The 21277-nt window shown below is 29.7% G+C and overlaps 1 protein-coding gene across 2 annotated transcripts in view; it reads left to right on the top strand.

Moving 5' to 3' along the window:
- LOC124418620 (furin-like protease 2) overlaps nucleotides 1–20915 on the top strand; it is a 29303-nt gene extending 8388 nt beyond the window's left edge. Inside the window, exons 2-4 of one of the 2 annotated variants that reach the window (XM_046945369.1) lie at nucleotides 11770–11874; nucleotides 11972–12226; nucleotides 20679–20915. In XM_046945369.1, coding sequence (XP_046801325.1) covers nucleotides 11770–11874; nucleotides 11972–12226; nucleotides 20679–20900 — 582 coding nt within the window. In that variant the 3' untranslated portion in view covers nucleotides 20901–20915. Of the gene's footprint in view, nucleotides 1–11769; nucleotides 11875–11971; nucleotides 12236–20678 lie in introns of both variants that reach the window. The other variant, XM_046945368.1, reaches the window with a different exon arrangement.
- The last annotated feature ends 362 nt before the right edge of the window (nucleotides 20916–21277 follow it).

The raw sequence follows: 21277 nt of genomic DNA, 5'->3' as shown, positions 1-21277 counted from the left end.
TAGAACAGAACTAGAACAGAACTAGAACAGAACTAGAACAGAACTAGAACAGAACTAGAACAGAACTAGAACAGAACTAGAACAGAACTAGAACAGAACTGGAACAGAGCTAAAGCAGAACTAGAACTGAACTAAAATTCATTCAAAACGAAGAAATTGTAATATATCAATACAAGTAAAAAAACTCTCCTAACGTTTCATATTTGTCCAAATTATTTCATTTTATTTCTATAAAAAATCTTTTAATTTTTATATCGTTGAATTTATCAAATTTAAATTTTACGCCTGTAACTGTATTATGGTTTTTGATTTTTCCTTTTAATATTATCATAATTATTCAAGCGTATATTTTACACTAATGACGCCAATGTTTAGGCAATGCAGTTATACATATTTATTGTAATTTTTTGGTTTTTAAATTTTATGTTATCTTTTATTTATATTATAAATTTATAATTATTTTTAGGGTAAATATTTATATATGCTACAATAAATAGTAAAATTTTCCAATGCAAACAAATCCACAGTATAAAAGTATATTATTTGTTTGAGTAATTAGCAATGCTATTAGACTGAGCGAAAGTACCTAGGGGACCTTTAGATGTAGTATTTAGTAATAGGGAAAAAGTTAACAAAAATTGCTTAACAATTACTTTTGTTGAAATCATACAAATTAATAAAACATGATAAAATAAATATGCCTAAAAGCTGGCTATAAATTAATATATTTAGAAAAGTTAGTTACTAATAAACCCTCGGGAAAATTGATGGAAAGAATGTTGTTACTTTAGTACATTGCCAAAAACTTAATATAGATTAAACAATAATTTAGTAAAGATTAACAAAAATTGTTTTAAATTGGCGAATAAGGACCCTAAAAGCCGGCTTTGTTTTATTTTTTTACACTCATTTTTCCAATGGCTCCACTTTTCCTATTCCTTTGATAATTATCGTAAACATTAGGCAATCATCACGTAAATAATGTAATACTAATACCAATATTCTTGAAATGTTTTTCCGCTTATTAGAAATGCCACACCAACTGGTGCCAGTTACCAGCAGCACTTAATAAATTTTTATTTTATGTTCTTTAAGGTGTGAAAATGTTTTTAATTTCACGCTAATTTCACAATTTTCACTTAATATAATTGAAGATTTGTTATTCGGCTTCAACCAACTGCCTAAGTACTAACGCTACTGAATTTGAAATTAAAATCCAAAAGTTAGTAGTAGTTGGTTTTTCATGCCAAGTGTATCAAATAAAATGCCATAAAATAACAATTTCTATAATTAGGCTGGAAAAATAAACAGAACAACGAGAAACTTTAATCAAATACACATTTACCTATACCCATACATTTCGATGGAGCCAAAGTTATTTGAGAAGAACAACAGCACACACACACGCACACAAATTCATTTGTTGAGGTAGACATGAACAAAAATAGAAGGATATAGATTAGTGTGTTGGTGTAAAATAAGTAAAAATGAAATTTAGCTTAACAAATGTCCTATAAATATTAAGTCATACATTTTTATTTGATAATATTTATGATCATGTTAACAACCATACCTACAATTAACAAAATAATATGGCTCATTTAATGTTTGCCTTTCTTTTTTTGTTAGATATCACAGTCAAATAAAAACTATCGATTTTAATATAGAATAATTTGTAGAATAAACAACTTCATAAGATGAAATTAAAATGACTCTACAGACTGAATAGACTATAGTCTAACCTTTAGTCTAATCTTCAGAAAATTCTAAAGAATATATTCTGAATATAAAGTACTCTAAAGTCTGACTATAGACTACTTTATAGTCTGACTAAATACTACTCTATAGTCTGACTATATACTACTCTATAGTCTGACTATATACTACTCTATAGCCTGACTATAGCCTACTCTATAGTCTAACTATAGACTATTCTATAGTCTGACTATAGACTATTCTATAGTCTGACTATAGACTATTCTATAGTCTGACTATAGACTGTTCTATAGTCTGACTATAGACTGTTCTATAGTCTGACTATAGACTATTCTATAGTCTGACTATTCTATAGTATGACTATAGACTTGGCTATAGTCTGACTATAGACTTGGCTATAGTCTGACTATAGACTTGGCTATAGTCTGACTATAGACTGCGCTATAGTCTGACTATACACTACTCTATAGTCTGACTATAGACTACGCTATAGTCTGACTATAGACTACGCTATAGTATGACTATAGACAACTCTATAGTCTGACTATAGACAACTCTATAGTCTGACTATAGACAACTTTATAGTCAGACTATAGAAAACTCTATAGTCAGACTATAGACAACTCTATAGTCTGACTATATCTATACTATATCTATGTATATCTAACTCTATAGTCTGACTATAGACAACTCTTTTTAATCTGACTATAGACTACCCTTTAGTCTGACTATAGACAACTCTATAGTCTGACTATAGACTACTCTATAGTCTGACTATAGACAACTCCTATAGACAATTCCATAGTCCTGACTATAGACATTACTACAGTCCAGACTAGTCTAGCCATAGACTAGTCTTAGCTATAGATTATTCTATAGTCTTGATTATAGACTGTTCTATAGTCTTTGAAATATATGAAATTTCCCCATTTTTTTTTGAAAACAATATTATCACACGTGCTAACCCACATGTGTGTAAATTGGTATTTTTGCGTATGATTGAACAATTTATCGAAATACTAAAAATTCATTGGTCATTTTCTTAATGTTAAAAACCATAAAATTAATATTCTTTTATTTGGCCAAATTTTGCCTTTCTCAAATACACACTCATGCACATAATAAAAACCTACCTATGTGTTATTATTTATAGTAAATAGGTTACTTCCTCTTAAATATATATTTTTTTATTGTTGCTATTTTATCCCTTAATATTTAAGGCAATAAAACATATGCTTCTAACCATGTAATAAAAATATATTTGTATTTTTTTATTATATTAATAGAAAATTGATTTTATTTTTTTATTACTATACATCAAAAATTCTGATTTTTTCGTGTCAGTTTTAGTGCTGGAGTGGTTTGTGTTTATGAATATTTAAAAGATATTTATGGAGTATTTTTTTTACACATTCAAACGCCAAAAAAAATATTAAAATATCTAACGATAAACTTTCATGAATATACCGAGAATTCAGATAAAAATTTAATACAAAAATAGCCGATATATATACTACGTAATTTCAGAATTTTCTTTATCATAGAATAGCACACAAGTTAGTTGTTATAATTAATGTTTATGTATTAACTTTCCGATAAAGAAAAAAAAACACATTGTGGTAACTAAAATGAAATAAAATTTTTAAATTATTTTAATTTGCTATTTGCAAAATACATTACAAATGAGTGATTTCGTATTTGCATATATCTAAGCATGAGATAACAAATAAACCTCAAACAGCTTAAATGTAAATTAAATATTTTATTTTAACCCAAAAATTTAATCTTTCTATTAAATATTATAAAAAATAAGCTAATATTTTGCTAATATATATTTGGTTTATATAAAACTAGTTTAGAAAATTTAAAATTATTTTTTGTAAATTTTTTGTGGTATTTTTTTATTTAAATAAAATAAAAAAAGCCTGTTTAAAGATTTTGAATTATTTTTTTCTAAATTATCTTAGCCTACCTGAAAAGTACAATCACTAGCAAAAGTCAAAGCATACTTTTAGGTGTTAAACTAAATATTTTAAATCTTTCTTAATTTTCAATTTCTTATATTTAAACTCTTAACAATTTCAATAATTTTACACTTAGTTAATGAAAAGAATATTGTGAAAGAATTTAATTTAAAATTGTTGTTGAAAAAATCACATTGTATGTGTGTGTAAATAAAATATATGCAGAAACTCCTGCCGTTAACTAATGTTCATACTAAAGTCTATAAGTAGTCTGGACTAAAGAGCAATCTATAGTCTAGACTATAGTCTATAATCCAGACTATACATTAGTCTATAATCCAGACTATAGAGTAGTCTATAGACTATAAAGTAGTCTATAGTCCAGACTGTAAAGTAGTCTATACTCCAAACTATACAGTAGTCTATATTCCAGGCTATAGAGTAGTCTATAGTCCAGACTATAAAGAAGTCTATAGTCCAGATAATAAGTAGTCTATAGTCCAGACTATAAGTAGTCTATAGACTGTAGAGTAGTCTATAATCCAGACTGTAAAGCAGTCTGTAGTCCAGACTATACAGTAGTCTATAGTCCAGACTATACATTAGTGTATAGTCCAGACTATACAGTAGTCTATAGTCCAGACTATACAGTAGTCTATAGTCCAGACTATGCAGTATTCTATAGTCCAGACTATAAGTAATCTATAGTCCAGGCTATAAGTAGTCTATAGTCCAGACTTTAGAGTAACCTATAGCCTATAGTTTAGACTATAGAGTATAGAATAGGCTATAGAAATAATATATAGCCCAGACTAAAGATTAGTCTATAGTCTAGACTATAGAGTAATCTGTAGTCTAGTTTGTAAAGTAGTCTAAAGTTCAGATTATAAAGTAGTCTATAATCCAGACTATAGAATAATCTATAGCCCAGAGTATAGAGTAGTCTATAGTCCAGAGTATAGAGTAGTCTATAGTCCAGATAATAGAGTGATCTTTAGTCTAGACTATAGAGTACTCTATAGTCCAGAATATAGAGTAGTCTGTAGTCCAGACGAAAGTGTACTTAAGATTCCAAATAGTCTATAGCCCTGACTACAGTCTGTAGTATAGACTATACAGTAGCCTATAGACATGACAATAGAGTGGTCTATAGCCCTAACTACACAGTAGTCTAAAGTACAGACTATAGGATAGTCTATAGCATAGACTAGAAAATAGTCTATATCACATTCTATAGAGAAGTTTATAGTCAACCTGTAGAGTAGACTATGGTCAGGACTATAAAGTATTTAAGATTCCATATACTCTATAGTCCTTTCCTTAGAGCAGACTATATTGCTGACTACAGAGTAGTCTATTGCCCAGACTATAGAGTACAGTTAGGTCCAGAGTATAGTCTAGAGAGTACTATATTCTAGGCTATAAAGTAGTCTATAAAATAGACTATAAGATAGTGTCCAGACTATGGAGTTGCCTCTAGTTCATACAATTAAGTATACCTAGTCCAAATTGTACAGATGTCTATGTACCGGACTATAGCGTTGTCTTTGATTTCCTAAATTTATTTTCCTTAAAATCTTATTGAAAAATATAATTTACATTTAAAATTTCTTGGTTTAAGCTTTTCACAATAATAACCATTAAGATTTTTTTTGCAGTAAATCCTTTTGCCAATCCCTTTTAAGCAAATAACCAAATATTTTTAAAATAGTTTTGCTTGAATTGTTTAAATATTTAGAAAGGAAAGAGTTGTGTTTATTTAGAAGTACTATATTTAAAAAACAAATATTTTTCTGTAAATAAATATTTTAAGAATTTACAAACTACAGACACTAAATAAAACAGATTTTTCGTTAAACAGAGAAAGTCGACTTTAGGACACTGCTAATTCTGGGCATTCGATTTTCTCTGTAAAACTTTACACTTAAACATCAATAAGTTTTAATTTTTACTTAAAATTTTCAACTTGATTGAAAATGTTCAGTTAGTCAATCTTCAATACAACTTTAAGTTTTCTTTAACTACAGTTAAAAGTCTTAAATTTCTAAAGTTTAGACAGCAGGAAAATGTAATATTATTTGGAAAATATATACAAACACATACAAATGTATCTATGGTATACATATGGATGTATGCATGTGTAAGAAAAGATATTTGAACGAGTAGAGTTTATAGTATTTTTCATAGCATACTTTTTGGGTTTTGCATGCAGCACACGTAAACAAATATTGTGAAAACATATACAAATAAACAATTCACAGAGAGATCCTTACTCAAACACATACATACATATATACACTAAAACTTTTCTACATATACTCTCAAACTGTTGAATAAATACTAAAATATCTTTCTTTGCAAATATTTCCTTCTTAGAACCCAAAACTCTGCTAGAAATATACTTTAATTTGTATTTAGTTTTTCAGTACTTTTAAAAGAATTTTATGAACAACCTGCTGTTGTATTTACATATGAAGAACACATAGCTACAAATGTACATGTATACATATGTAGATATTTCTTGTTTACGTGTGTTTTAAAAAGCATGAACAAAAATTGAAAAAAAGAGAAAATCTTTGTATATTTCCACAAAAAAGAATTTTATTGTCAGTGTATAAAATTAGAGGCAATAAAGTACTATTTCTACAGAAATTTTTGGAACTATATTTGCAACTATAAAAACGTGGGTTATTCCAAATGTATTTACCCAAGATATCGGAGCTTAAAGCTAGCCAAAGTTTTTTGTTTGTCTGCATTACCAAAAATACTTTTAACCCTCCCAATAGTACCCTCAAAAAAAATTGGGGCAAATTAACAAAGTTGTTGCTAAAAATACATTATTTACAACAAAATACATATTTACCCATTCAACAATTCTTTGCAAATAAATATGAAAAAGAAAATGTTACAAAGATTAAATGCATTTTTGTTATAGCGATAGCAAATACAAAATTTCAACAGAAAGCAAAAACTATTGCAAAATTTATTACCTTAAACACATGAGTTGAAAACAGCAGTTCTAGTATTTACCAGAAATCAAGGACTTATTCTTATTCATATTGTCTACAGGTAGCAGGTAACTAATATAAATTAATTACATACATATACAGCATCTTATAATGTTGCAGAGAGTACAAAAAGCTTTTTTATTAACATTTACTACATTCCCTTTTGAAAAAAAAACTAAAATATCTTAACTTAATTAAAGCCAGAACAGCAGTTTTTTCTTTACGATAGTTGGGGTTGTACCACGCAGGCAATTGAATTTACTATTTGTTTTTTTTGTATTTCAAAGACTCTGTGAAAACATGTAAAATAGAATTATTTTCCGCGAATTAATTACAAATGTCAGCAATAAGTATACGTAGAAAATAATTTATATTGAGGTAAAGAAGAATGTTTATGTAAAGTATTGTAAATGAAATAAAACGCAGAAAAATGTATACATAAATTCAAATTAAAATAACTAAGTGAAGTAAGCTGGAGATATTCTTGTCAATTGTTAACAGCGGGTGGATATGCAACTGTCTTTGTTATGTTTTATATATACACTGTTGGAATACACTAACATTGAGAAAAGGAAAGGAAGAAAGTTCTAGTTCAGTTCTAGTTCAGTTCTGGTTCAGTTCTAGTTCAGTTCTGGTTCAGTTCAGTTCTGGTTCAGTTCAGTTCTGGTTCAGTTCAGTTCTAGTTTAGTTCTAGTTCAGTTCAAGTTCAGTTCTAGTTCAGTTCTAGTTCAGTTCTAGTTCAGTTCTAGTTCAGTTCTAGTTCAGTTCTAGTTCAGTTCTAGTTCAGTTCTAGTTCAGTTCTAGTTCAGTTCTAGTTCAGTTCTAGTTCAGTTCTAGTTCTAGTTCAGTTCTAGTTCAGTTCTAGTTCAGTTCTAGTTCAGTTCTAGTTCATTTCTAGTTCAGTTCTAGTTAAGTTCTAGTTTAGTTCTCGTACAGTTCTAGTTCCGTTCTAGTTGAAATCTAGTCACTTATGTCGAACACGTTTATTATTTCATTTTATTAGCTTTGTGTAATATCTTCTTATCCAACTTACGACTAAATTTGTAATTCAATACACGTTTGAGTAATAAATAAATACAATAAATAAAAATTATATAAAAATATTTCTGTTAAAAATTCGAATAAAAACGAAGAAAAAAATAAATAAATAAAAATCTTTTAAAAATCTTGTAAGATTTTTAAACAAGATTTAAAGATTTGTTTTCATTTTGTTTATCGTTTTTATTTCCAATAATGCATAGAAATGCGGAATATTGTAAAGATCGAAGTCACATAGAAAAAAACTAAAACTTTTTTCTTTTTTCAGTTAATATACGCATTTCCTGTTTCTATTTTGCCATATTTTTAAAATAGATAAAGTTTTTTTTTTTTGCTTGAGTTTCCTCTTTGAAAATCTCTTAAGATTTTAACACACATTTGTATTGACTTTGGAGTAAATCCTGGAAAAAAATAGAAAAATATTGTTGATGGAAATATGTGGAAAAAAATTTGCTTTAATTCGTTACTTCTTCCTTATGAACCTACATGCATACTTATGTATGTGTTAAGAATACAGCTTTCTTAGTATTTGGTATTAAACACATAGATGAAAGAAAACTTAAAGAAAAAATCCCTTTAGAATTTGGTTTCTTTGGAAGTCGCTGCTATAGTAAAAGTGTCTGTGATTTGTTTTGGTGGCTTCAAATTTTAGCAATTGTATGTTTTTTTTTTTACCACTAACACTTTCTACTTCAACAACTTTTCTTTTGTTCGAAAAGAGGGTGGTAGCTAAACTTTAATACTCTAGTGATAACTTATTTTTAGTTAAAACTTGTTGTTGCATAGAAAAATTTTTACTATATTGACCTTCTTTGACAGTGTTTCTAGCAATAGTACATGGATTGTTAAAAGCATAAAGTAAAAGGAATAAATACATAGTTAAGGTATTGATGTTTATATGTTTGAATTTAATATTTACTACTAAGTTTTATAAACTACTACTGTTGCTACTTAGAATAGTTGCGGACAGAGTATGCCTTTCAAATAAACCAGCATCATATTAAAAAAAATGCTGAATTTTTGTTGAGTTTCTCGCAACAGTTATCTTTTTGAGCAATTCTGTATGTTTTTTAAGAGTGTTACACATTTTTCCACAATATTTTGTTACATATTTTGCTGGGTTATTTTTCCACCCTCTGGTTTTTACCAAACAGTTTTAAGTACACTTTTTTCCTCTTCCATAACAGTGAAATTAAGTAGCAGTAGAAGGCAAAGAAAAAACTACAGACAAGTTGCAGTCAAAACTTTGCAGTTGTTAAGGGAATTTTGTTGTGTGTAAAACTTTAGCTTTGAAATCTTCTTTAGTTTTTCGCTCTCTTAATCAATAAGATTTTCTGGTATTTTCTGTTAAGTTATAAAGACATTTTTCTTATTTCTGTTGTTTCTTGTCGTTTCACTTAGTTTTTTTTCTTTCCCCCCAATCTTCAAGTTAAACGAATATTATGTACAACTTAAAAAAAGATTTTTAAGATTTATTTTTTCGTGTGTTTAAAAGCCACAAAAACAAGCTTAATTTGCTTTAATTCAAATATCATTTTGTGGTAAAAATAAAAATAATATTTACATGTATTTAAAACAGGGGATTTTGCTATTAAGATGTTTGAATGACTGACTGACAGTTGAGTTAGAAAGGCGGAGGATTTAAAAGCGCAATCCTGATTGTATAGTTAAATTTTATTATAAGCTTTAGTATAAATATTCCTAAAGTATTTTGTAACTGTTGCTGGAAATAAAATTGTTAAAATTTTTTCTTTATATTCAAAAGCTTTCAAAAAAAATTCAAGCTTTTCTAAGAAAAATTATTTAACAAAAATACCAATACCAAATTGTTGTACAAAAATGCAATATTTTTAACGTCTAGTTTTTTTAAGGTAAGAAAGCTTTGTATTTTTACTAAAAAATGGCTTTCAGCTAAAATAAAAGATCAACAAATATAGAGCTTTATTCCCAAAAAGAAGTTTTTTTGCAAAAAAAAAAAAAAAAAAAAAAAAAAAAAACACACACAAACTGTATAAGGAAGTTTTTATAAAAGAACTTTTTACTGGAAAAAGCTTTTTTTGAAAAAATAGTTTTACCTTTTTCACCAAAGCTTTTTGCTGAAATATATTTCACAAATAAAGTCTGTTAATTATTTTATTCCATAGACACTTCCATAGACAGCATAAAAAAGCTTAGCACCATAAATGCATAAGAAAGCTTTTGTAAGAAAAAGCTCTCAAAAAATTTTAAGCCTGTTAATTTTTTCAACAAACATTTTGAGTTCAAAAGAAAGCTTAACAAAAAAGCTATTTCCTAAAAGATGTAAAGCTTTTGTAAAAAACAATTTCACAACTTAATTCCAAAAAAAAACTTTTTTGCAAAAGCTTTAATAAAAGAACTTTTTTCAAAAAAGCTTTTGTAAAATATTATTGTAAAAAAACAATTTTACAACTTTATTCCCAAAAAACTTTTTCGCAAAAAACATTTTGACTGTATAAGGAATCTTTTATAAAAGAACTTTTCTCGAAAAAAATTATTTTTGCAAAAATTTGTTTTTCCTTTTTCAGCTTTCTGCTGAAATATGTTTTCATAAATAAAGACTGTAAATGAATTTATCTCCTACACACTTTGACTGCATAAGAAAGCTTAACACCTTAACTGCCAAAGAAAGCTTTTGTAAAATAAACAACTTTCGAACAAAGCTTTTTTCCTAGTTTGTATATTGTGTACAACAATAGGATTCTGAACCTGTTATTGAATTTATTCCATAAATACTGTGACTGCAAAAGAAAGCTCAACAAAAAAGCTTTATCACCAAAGCTTTTTGCTAATTTTTTTACAATATACAGAATACAAAATTTTTGCAGAAATTATATTTTCTACAAAAGCTTACAGAATTAAACTTTTTTCAATTTCAAATCTTTAAAATTGTTATTTTTATTATTTAACTCTAGAACAAATTGCTATACTAAATGCAATCAATAACGTAAAACATAAATAAATTGATTTAAAAAATGAACATGTTGTTTAACGGAAATAAAATATATGTATAAAGCTTTTCATATAATATTTTTCTCTCTCAGTGTTTCCGCTCTAAGAAAAAAATGAAAGGAAAAAAACTACATGTTAGCAAAAAAATAAGAAAAAAATCAAAGAAAACAGAAAAATTCCTATAAAATTTTTACGAAAAGAATTTCTTAAATTTTTGTGGTCTACATTTGCTATCAAAGGTTTCAAAACATTTGTATGTTTTTTTTTCTTTCTGGACCACAATTGCTTTCATTTTTATTATTATATATTTTTTTTTGTTATTGTTCACAGTAATATTACCTGATGACATTTTTAACAATTTAATTAACTTTTTTTGTTGTTGCTGCTGTTGTCGTTACATGATGTTGTTTACTTGTGGCTGGGTCAGTTTTTTTTTTTTCTTTGAAATTCATTTTCTATTTCTTGTAATATGTATAAGTATTAGGTTTGTATGTGTGTATGTTTTACAATCATATTTTGTAAGTTTTCATTAAATTTGAAATTGATTTTCTTACATTACATACATTTTTTTCAATGTTCTAGCTATAAATTCTTCTTGGCTATAATTATAACTTAATTAAAAAGGAAATTATATAAAATGAAAATAGATAAAGAAACCGAAAAATAGGAAATTGTAAAATATCGTGGAGAATGTATAGCATACTTTGAGGTTGAGTTTTTTAGTTATTTTTTTAAGTTTATTTTTAGTTAAAGAAATTTTTGCGTTTGTTTGTTAATATAGTAATGGAATTTGTAAGAAACCTTATAATCAAACATATTTCAAATATTGGGTCAAAAAAAGGTCTGATTTGCAATATGTTTTGTTTATATTGTGATTGAAAATTTTTAATTAAAAATTTATTGTTTCAAGCTTTTTCTTATTGCTGGAAAATATATGTATTCCTATCTAAATAAAGTCCTTTTTGTTGTAGTTAAGATTTTTCCTTAAAAATTGCATACTTTTAGGTTTACTTTATTAATAAAAGATAAACATCTTGATATATTTGTAATGATTTACCTTTATTTACTTACAGATTGGTTCTCTACAAGACTATTATTTATTTCACCATAAACGCATCTCAAAACGTTCGCTAAAAACTAGTGATGAACACCATAGCGCCTTAAATGCAGAACCTGAAGTAAGTCCTAAGAATATTTATTACCAACTTAAAAAAAGCAATTCTTATAAACTAAAATATATCTAATATTTATTTTATCAATACCTTCCCCTTACAGGTCAGATGGTTAGAACAGCAACATGAAAAAATCCGCCAGAAACGTGATGGCTCCTTCAGCAGTATAGCCGGCTACAGTCCCTACGATGTTGTACGTCCCTCGACTGGTTTTGGCAGCATGCCAACAACACGTTTATCATATCATCCCACCTCAGTGTATCGTCCGTTAGTACCACGGGCACCACGCATACAATACCGTGATGCCGGTCCACATACTATCTTTCCCGATCCCTTGTTCAAGGAACAATGGTACTTGGTGAGTAAAGTATGTGTAAGATTTGATTTCTATCATTTTTTTTGTTTGCTAACGTAGAAGAAGAAAACGCACAAATCTAAAATATAAAAATATGCTAAAAACAAAGGGATTGGTAAGGGAAATCCTTAACTCTACAGTGGTAAAATGTTATAGAAATGTTAATACATGGTATGCTTTATTATAAAATAGATATTAACATAATTTCAATACAACTATTAATAACTAATACTTTTTAAGGTCTTCGTTAAATTGTTAAACTTGATATTTATTAAACATGATATTAATTTACAATATTTATTTGTATAATAAAATTAATGAAATTAATAAGAAATATTTTTAAGTTAAAAAAGCTTATCACAAACCTAACAAACTATAAGGATTACAGGAAAACCCTTTACATATGCAACACATAACACACAACGTATCATAAACTTATAATTTATATTAAATTTTTTTTAAAGCATTTGTTGTTCTGTTCAAGATTTGTTCTAGTTCTGTTCTAGTACTGTACTGTTCTAGTTATGATCTAGTTCTAATTCTATTCTAGTTCTGTTCTAGTTCTGTTCTAGTTCTGTTCTAGTTCTGTTCTAGTTCTGTTCTAGTTCTGTTCTAGTTCTGTTCTAGTTCTGTTCTCGTTCTGTTCTCGTTCTGTTGTAGTTCTGTTCTAGTTCTAGTTCTGTTCTAGTTCTGTTCTAGTTCTGTTCTAGTTCTGTTCTAATTCTGTTCTAGTTCTGTTCTAGTTCTGTTCTAGTTCTGTTCTAGGTCAGTTCTAGTTCTGTTCTAGGTCAGTTATAGTTCTGTTCTAGTTCTGTTCTAGTTCTGTTCTAGTTCTGTTCTAGTTCTGTTCTAGTTCTGTTCTAGTTCTGTTCTAGTTCTGTTCTAGTTCTGTTCTAGTTCTGTTCTAGTTCTGTTCTAGTTCTGTTCTAGTTCTGTTCTAGTTCTGTTCTAGTTCTGTTCTAGTTCTGTTCTAGTTCTGTTCTAGTTTTGTTGTAGTTCTGTTCTAGTTCTGTTCTAGTTCTGTTCTAGTTCTGTTCTAGTTCTGTTCTAGTTCTGTTCTAGTTCTAGTTCTGTTCTAGTTCTAGTTCTGTTCTAGTTCTGTTCTAGTTCTGTTCTAGTTCTGTTCTAGTTCTGTTCTAGTTCTGTTCTAGTTCTGTTCTAGTTCTGTTCTAGTTCTGTTCTAGTTTGTTTTAGTTCTGTTCTAGTTCTGTTCTAGTTCTGTTCTAGTTCTGTTCTAGTTCTGTTCTAGTTCTGTTCTAGTTCTGTTCTAGTTCTGCTCTAGTTCTGTTCTAGTTCTGTTCTAGTTCTGTTCTAGTTCTGATCTAGTTCTGTTCTAGTTCTGTTCTAGTTCTGTTCTAGTTCTGTTCTAGTTCTAGTTCTGTTCTAGTTCTGTTCTAGTTCTGTTCTAGTTCTGTTCTAGTTCTGTTCTAGTTCTGTTCTAGTTCTGTTCTAGTTCTGTTCTAGTTCTGTTCTAGTTCTGTTCTAGTTCTGTTCTAGGTCAGTTCTAGTTCTGTTCTAGGTCAGTTCTAGTTCTGTTCTAGTTCTGTTCTAGTTCTGTTCTAGTTCTGTTCTAGTTCTGTTCTAGTTCTGTTCTAGTTCTGTTCTAGTTCTAGTTCTGTTCTAGTTCTGTTCTAGTTCTGTTCTAGTTCTGTTCTAGTTCTGTTCTAGTTCTGTTCTAGTTCTGTTCTAGTTCTGTTCTAGTTCTGTTCTAGTTCTAGTTCTGTTCTAGTTCTGTTCTAGTTCTGTTCTAGTTCTGTTCTAGTTCTGTTCTAGTTCTGTTCTAGTTCTGTTCTAGTTCTGTTCTAGTTCTGTTCTAGTTCTAGTTCTGTTCTAGTTCTGTTCTATGTTCCTGTTCTAGTTCTGTTCTAGTATCTGTTCTAGTTCTGTTCTAGTTCTGTTCTAGTTCTGTTCTAGTTCTGTTCTAGTTCTGTTCTAGTTCTGTTCTAGTTCTGTTCTAGTTCTGTTCTAGTTCTGTTCTAGTTCTGTTCTAGTTCTGTTCTAGTTCTGTTCTAGTTCTGTTCTAGTTCTGTTTTAGTTCTGTTCTAGTTCTGTTCTAGTTCTGTTCTAGTTCTGTTCTAGTTCTGCTCTAGTCTGTTCTAGTTCTGTTCTAGTTCTGTTCTAGTTCTGATCTAGTTCTGTTCTAGTTCTGTTCTAGTTCTGTTCTAGTTCTGTTCTAGTTCTGTTCTAGTTCTGTTCTAGTTCTGTTCTAGTTCTGTTCTAGTTCTGCTCTAGTTCTGTTCTAGTTCTGTTCTAGTTCTGTTCTAGTTCTGATCTAGTTCTGTTCTAGTTCTGTTCTAGTTCTGTTCTAGTTCTGTTCTAGTTCTGTTCTAGTTCTGTTTTCAGTTCTGTTCTAGTTCTGTTCTAGTTCTGTTCTAGTTCTGTTCTAGTTCTGTTCTAGTTCTGTTTTAGTTCTGTTCTAGTTCTGTTCTAGTTCTGTTCTAGTTCTGTTCTAGTTCTGTTCTAGTTCTGCTCTAGTTCTGTTCTAGTTCTGTTCTAGTTCTGTTCTAGTTCTGATCTAGTTCTGTTCTAGTTCTGTTCTAGTTCTGTTCTAGTTCTGTTCTAGTTCTAGTTCTGTTCTAGTTCTGTTCTAGTTCTGTTCTAGTTCTGTTCTAGTTCTGTTCTAGTTCTGCTCTAGTTCTGTTCTAGTTCTGTTCTAGTTCTGTTCTAGTTCTGATCTAGTTCTGTTCTAGTTCTGTTCTAGTTCTGTTCTAGTTCTGTTCTAGTTCTAGTTCTAGTTCTGTTCTAGTTCTGTTCTAGTTCTGTTCTAGTTCTGTTCTAGTTCTGTTCTAGTTCTGTTCTAGTTCTGTTCTAGTTCTGTTCTAGTTCTGTTCTAGGTCTGTTCTAGGTCAGTTCTAGTTCTGTTCTAGGTCAGTTCTAGTTCTGTTCTAGTTCTGTTCTAGTTCTGTTCTAGTTCTAGTTCGTGTTCTAGTTCTGTTCTAGTTCTAGTTCTGTTCTAGTTCTGTTCTAGTTCTGTCTAGTTCTGTTCTAGTTCTGTTCTAGTTCTGTTCTAGTTCTGTTCTAGTTTGTTCTAGATCTGTTCTAGTTCTGTTCTAGTTCTGTTCTAGTTCTGTTCTAGTTCTGTTCTAGTTCTGTTCTAGTTCTGATCTAGTTCTGTTCTAGTTCTGTTCTAGTTCTGTTCTAGTTCTGTTCTAGTTCTGTTCTAGTTCTGTTCTAGTTTTGTTCTAGTTCTGTTCTAGTTCTGTTCTAGTTCTGTTCTAGTTCTGTTCTAGTTCTGTTCTAGTTCTGTTCTAGTTCTGTTCTAGTTCTGTTCTAGTTCTGTTCTAGGGTCAGTTCTAGTTCTGTTCTAGTTCTGTTCTAGTTCTGTTCTAGTTCTGTTCTAGTTCTGTTCTAGTTCTGTTCTAGTTCTGTTCTAGTTCTGTTCTAGTTCTGTTCTAGTTCTGTTCCAGTTCTGTTCTAGTTCTGTTCTAGTTCTGTTCTAGTTCTGTTCTAGTTCTGTTCTAGTTCTGTTCTAGTTCTGTTCTAGTTCTGTTCTAGTTCTGGTTCTAGTTCTGTTCTAGTTCTGTTCTAGTTCTGTTCTAGTTCTGTTCTAGTTCTGTTCTAGTTCTGTTCTAGTTCTGTTCTAGTTCTGTTCTAGTTCTGATCTAGTTCTGTTCTAGTTCTGTTCTAGTTCTGTTCTAGTTCTGTTCTAGTTCTGTTCTAGTTCTGTTCTAGTTCTGTTCTAGTTCTGTTCTAGTTCTGTTCTAGTTCTGTTCTAGTTCTGTTCTAGTTCTGTTCTAGTTCTGTTCTAGTTCTGTTCTAGTTCTGTTCTAGTTCTGTTCTAGTTCTGTTCTAGTTCTATTCCAGTTCTGTTTTAGATCTAGTTCTGTTCTAGTTCTGTTCTGTTCTAGTTCTAGTTCTGTTCTAGTTCTGTTCTAGTTCTATTCTAGTTCTGTTCTAGGTCAGTTCTAGTTCTGTTCTAGTTCTGTTCTAGTTCTGTTCTAGGTCAGTTCTCGTTCTGTTCTCGTTCTAGTTCTAGTTCTGTTCTAGTTCTGTTCTAATTCTGTTCTAGGTCAGTTCTAGTTCTGTTCTAATTCTGTTTTAGTTCTGTTCTAGTTCTGTTCTAGTTCTGTTCTAGGTCAGTTCTAGTTCTGTTCTAGTTCTGTTCTAGTTCTGTTCTAGTTCTGTTCTAGTTCTGTTCTAGTTCTGTTCTAGTTCTGTTCTAGTTCTGTTCTAGTTCTGTTCTAGTTCTGTTCTAGTTCTGTTCTAGTTCTGTTCTAGTTCTGTTCTAGTTCTGTTCTAGTTCTGTTCTAGTTCTGTTCTAGTTCTAATCTAGTTCTGTTCTAGTTCTGTTCTAGTTCTGTTCTAGTTCTGTTCTAGTTCTGTTCTAGTTCTGTTCTAGTTCTGTTCTAGTTCTGTTCTAGTTCTGTTCTAGTTCTGTTCTAGTTCTGTTCTAGTTCTGTTCTAGTTCTGTTCTAGTTCTGTTCTAGTTCTGTTCTAGTTCTGTTCTAGTTCTGTTCTAGTGCTGTTCTAGTTCTGTTCTAGTTCTGTTCTAGTTCTGTTCTAGTTCTGTTCTAGTTCTGTTCTAGTTCTGTTCTAGTTCTGTTCTAGTTCTGTTCTAGTTCAGTTCTAGTTCAGTTCTAGTTCTGTTCTGTTCTAGTTCTGTTCTAGTTCTGTTCTAGTTCTGTTCTAGTTCTGTTCTAGTTCTGTTCTAGTTCTAGTTCTGTTCTAGTTCTGTTCTAGTTCTGTTCTAGTTCTGTTCTAGTTCTGATCTAGTTCTGTTCTAGTTCTGTTCTAGTTCTTGTTCTAGTTCTAGTTCTAGTTCTGTTCTAGTTCTGTTCTAGTTCTGTTCTAGTTCTGTTCTAGTTCTGTTCTGTTCTAGTTCTGTTCTAGTTCTGTTCTAGTTCTGTTCTAGTTCTGTTCTAGTTCTGTTCTAGTTCTGTTCTAGTTCTGTTCTAGTTCTGTTCTAGTTCTGTTCTAGTTCTGTTTCTAGTTCTGTTCTAGTTCTGTTCTAGTTCTGTTCTAGTTCTGTTCTAGTTCTGTTCTAGTTCTGTTCTAGTTCTGTTCTAGTTCTGTTCTAGTTCTGTTCTAGTTCTGTTCTAGTTCTGTTCTAGTTCTGTTCTAGTTCTGTTCTAGTTCTGTTCTAGTTCTGTTCTAGTTCTGTTCTAGTTCTGTTCTAGTTCTGTTCTAGTTCTGTTCTATTCTGTTCTAGTTCTGTTCTAGTTCTGTTCTAGTTCTGTTCTAGTTCTGTTCTAGTTCTGTTCTAGTTCTGTTCTAGTTCTGTTCTAGTTCTGTTCTAGTTCTGTTCTAGTTCTGTTCTAGTTCTGTTCTAGTTCTGTTCTAGTTCTGTTCTAGTTCTGTCTAGTTCTGTTCTAGTTCTGTTCTAGTTCTGTTCTAGTTCTGTTCAGTTCTGTTCTAGTTCTGTTCTAGTTCTGTTCTAGTTCTGTTCTAGTACTGTTCTAGTTCTGTTCTAGTTCTGTTCTAGTTCTGTTCTAGTTCTGTTCTAGTTCTGTTCTAGTTCTGTTCTAGTTCTGTTCTAGTTCTGTTCTAGTTCTGTTCTAGTTCTGTTCTAGTTCTGTTCTAGTTCTGTTCTAGTTCTGTTCTAGTTCTGTTCTAGTTCTGTTCTTGTTCTGTTCTAGTTCTGTTCTAGTTCTGTTCTATTGCTGTTCTAGTTCTGTTCTAGTTCTGTTCTAATTCTGTTGTAGTTCTGTTCTAGTTCTGTTCTAGTTCTGTTCTAGTTCTGTTCTAGTTCTGTTCTAGTTCTGTTCAAGTTCTGTTCTAGTTCTGTTCTAATTCTGTTTTAGTTCTGTTCTAGTTCTGTTCTAGTTCTGTTCTAGTTCTGTTCTAGTTCTGTTCTAGTTCTGTTCTAGTTCTGTTCTAGTTCTGTTCTAGTTCTGTTCTAGTTCTGTTCTAGTTCTGTTCTAGTTCTGTTCTAGTTCGTTCTAGTTCTGTTCTAGTTCTGTTCTAGTTCTGTTCTAGTTCTCTTCTAGTTCTGTTCTAGTTCTGTTCTAGTTCTGTTCTAGTTCTGTTCTAGTTCTGTTCTAGTTCTGTTCTAGTTCTGTTCTAGTTCTGTTCTAGTTCTGTTTTAGTTCTGTTCTAGTTCTGTTCTAGTTCTGTTCTAGTTCTGTTCTAGTTCTGTTCGAGTTCCGTTCTAGTTCTGTTCTAGTTCCGTTCTAATTCTGTTCTTTTTAGAAAATTAAATATCTGGGCTATGTGCTTGTATTTTTCTCATCTATATATCTCTCCCTATCATTATGTTTATATGTCAAATGCAAAAATACAATTTAACTTCATACTTATGACGTATTTTTTAGATTATGTTTTACCATTCGGTTTTTTTGTTAAATGTAGAAAAACATATTAGAATTTTTAAATGCAACTCACATTCAGACCCACACACAGAAATTTAGCAAAAACACATTTGTAATTCATTTGATGTTTTTTTGATATTCTTTAGCACTTTAGTAAAATATTTAACACGAAAATTTCATTTCGAAAACCACAGACTACATGCTGGTAACAAGACCACATAATATTTACTACATACCTTCGTATGTATTTGTATGTCCTTAAGGATAAAACTACATACATATGTATAAACATAAGGACTTAAAAGTCTACAAATACATAAAAGTAGGTACCTCTAGACAAATATGTAGAAGTACATATGTACTTACATATAAGTAGTTAAAACTCTCGTTTAATAAGTTGATACAATAAACATACATTTAAAGAAATATGTATATAAATGAATGTATGACTTACAAGTGTATGTAGAATTTCGATTGCTCTTTGAATCCTTTAAAAATGTTTTATATATATTTTGTGTACAATATCAGTTGCTAGTGATGTATATATGTATGTTCTCCGAAATTGATCATTTAAAATTTATCTCTTAAAGGCTCTCAAATAATCGTAAAGCTATCGCAGGACTAATATATATGTATATAGTTATTTTTAATTCACGTTGCCCTTGCTATACTTCATTGTTATATATATACATCTAATATCAACTTAAATAGGAACTACATAACAATTTAAGGACTGCATATGTGTTGCATTTATTATGTAAATCATAAATTACTCGATGCTGACTTACTAGCTATCATGTCTGCATTTTTATAGTCTAACATATTTTTGTATCTACTTAAAACTTTTAAGTTATTAAAAATCGTTTTCATCTTTTTTTTATAATAGTAAGTTGCAGTTATATTATGATTGAAAACTCTGATAGTTAAATTATAATAGCATTATGGTTTTTATTAGATTTTTGTATGTATTTCTTGCAGGAAGTAATAAACAAAAATGTCATATGCATTTTTAAGTAATGTAAAACTAACTTTAATTGTATTGCAAATAATAATTTTCTACAGTAGAACAGGAGCAGAACAGAACTAGAACAGAACTAGAACAGAACTAGAACAGAACTAGAACAGAACTAGAACAGAACTAGAACAGAACTAGAATAGAACTAGAACAGAACTAGAACAGAACTAGAACAGAACTAGAACAGAACTTGAACAGAACTAGAACAGAACTAGAACAGAACTAGAACAGAACTAGAACAGAACTAGAACAAAACTAGAACAGAACTAGAACAGAACTAGAACAGAACTAGAACAGAACTAGATCAAGACTGAGAATAGAAAATAACTAGATTAGTACCAGAGCAGAACTGAATAGAAACTGAAAAGGTTTTTAAATAATTTAAAAAATATCTTGTATAAACTTAATTATTCTTTAAAACAAATTCTTTCTTTCAATTACATTTTATCTCCTTTACAAAATCTTTAAAATAAGTACTAGACTAAACATGTAATTAAAAAGAATTTCTGCGAAAATATTTATATTTACGCTAATTAACGTTTTGGCAAAGTGACACTAAGAATCGTGTACTTTGTAAACATTACAAAATTAAAAGAAAATAATAATATTTACAAACAAATACAAAGTAAAACGAGAAGATGTATACGAAAAAAAAAGATGCTGAAAGGGATTGTTTAGTTGTCTGTTTGATAACATTATTTACTAACGAACAATACTGCTGCTAACTGCAGTTACTGGAGATGCTGCTACTGCTCGTGGTATAAAGTAATTAAAAACGTATTAGTAAAACAGCAACAATGAAAAAAAGTAAAAAAAAAACACAACTACAATGGCAACACACCTACACTAACAAACAGATACATCTAAAATATTAATAGGTTTTTGTAACTTAAAAAATGTTTTTATAAAAGAAAAACTAAAAAGTTTTTATACATACATATAAGTAGTGACTTTTACAAATAAATTAGTTTTAAATATATATAAATATTTTGCATCATTTTTTACATGTTCACTCTCTAAATTTTCTCTTTTTTTCTCCCCCTATTTTTCATACAATCAATTTAATTTATTAATGCACACACAACTACATCTACAAATACTCTCCCAATGTGATGATTGTCTATATTGTTGGCTCGTTCTCTTAACCGGATGTGCTCAATTATATGTGTGTTTATGAATGTAAACAAAACAGAATGGTGGCGCCAAAGATGGCTTGGACATGAATATTGGACCTGCTTGGCAAAAAGGTTATACCGGCAAGGGTGTAGTTGTTTCAATTTTGGACGATGGCATACAAACAAATCATCCTGACCTTGCTCAAAACTATGTAAGTTTATATATGTATTTTTTTGTGCTAATATTTCTAGGAAATAGTTTAATATTTTTACGACGGAAAAATACAAAACAAATCTGAAAACTTGAAACTAAATAAAGGTTGCATAATTGAAGGTAGAAAACGTATTTAAAAGAAAAGAATTTAAAGGAATAACAACAAAATGGAATCGTGGGTAGAAGGAGATAATTGAAATTTAATTGTTAGTTATATTGCTCTGCAATAATCTATTGTTCACTGATACGTTAATATTATATAAAAAACATTTAAACTTATTTTTAAATTTCAAGATCTACTTATTACATATGAACTGTACAAAAAGTGAGCTAAAACTGAAGTAGAATTGAACTAGAACTGAACTAGAACTGAACTAGAACTGAACTAGAACTGAACTAGAACTGAACTAGAACTGAACTAGAACTGAACTAGAACTGAACTAGAACTGAACTAGAACTGAA

This window comes from Lucilia cuprina, chromosome 3 (genome assembly GCF_022045245.1).
Source record: "Lucilia cuprina isolate Lc7/37 chromosome 3, ASM2204524v1, whole genome shotgun sequence".
Taxonomy (NCBI): domain Eukaryota; kingdom Metazoa; phylum Arthropoda; class Insecta; order Diptera; family Calliphoridae; genus Lucilia; species Lucilia cuprina.
The sequence above is the reverse complement of the archived record's forward strand: the minus strand, read 5'-3'. Positions and strand labels throughout refer to the sequence as shown.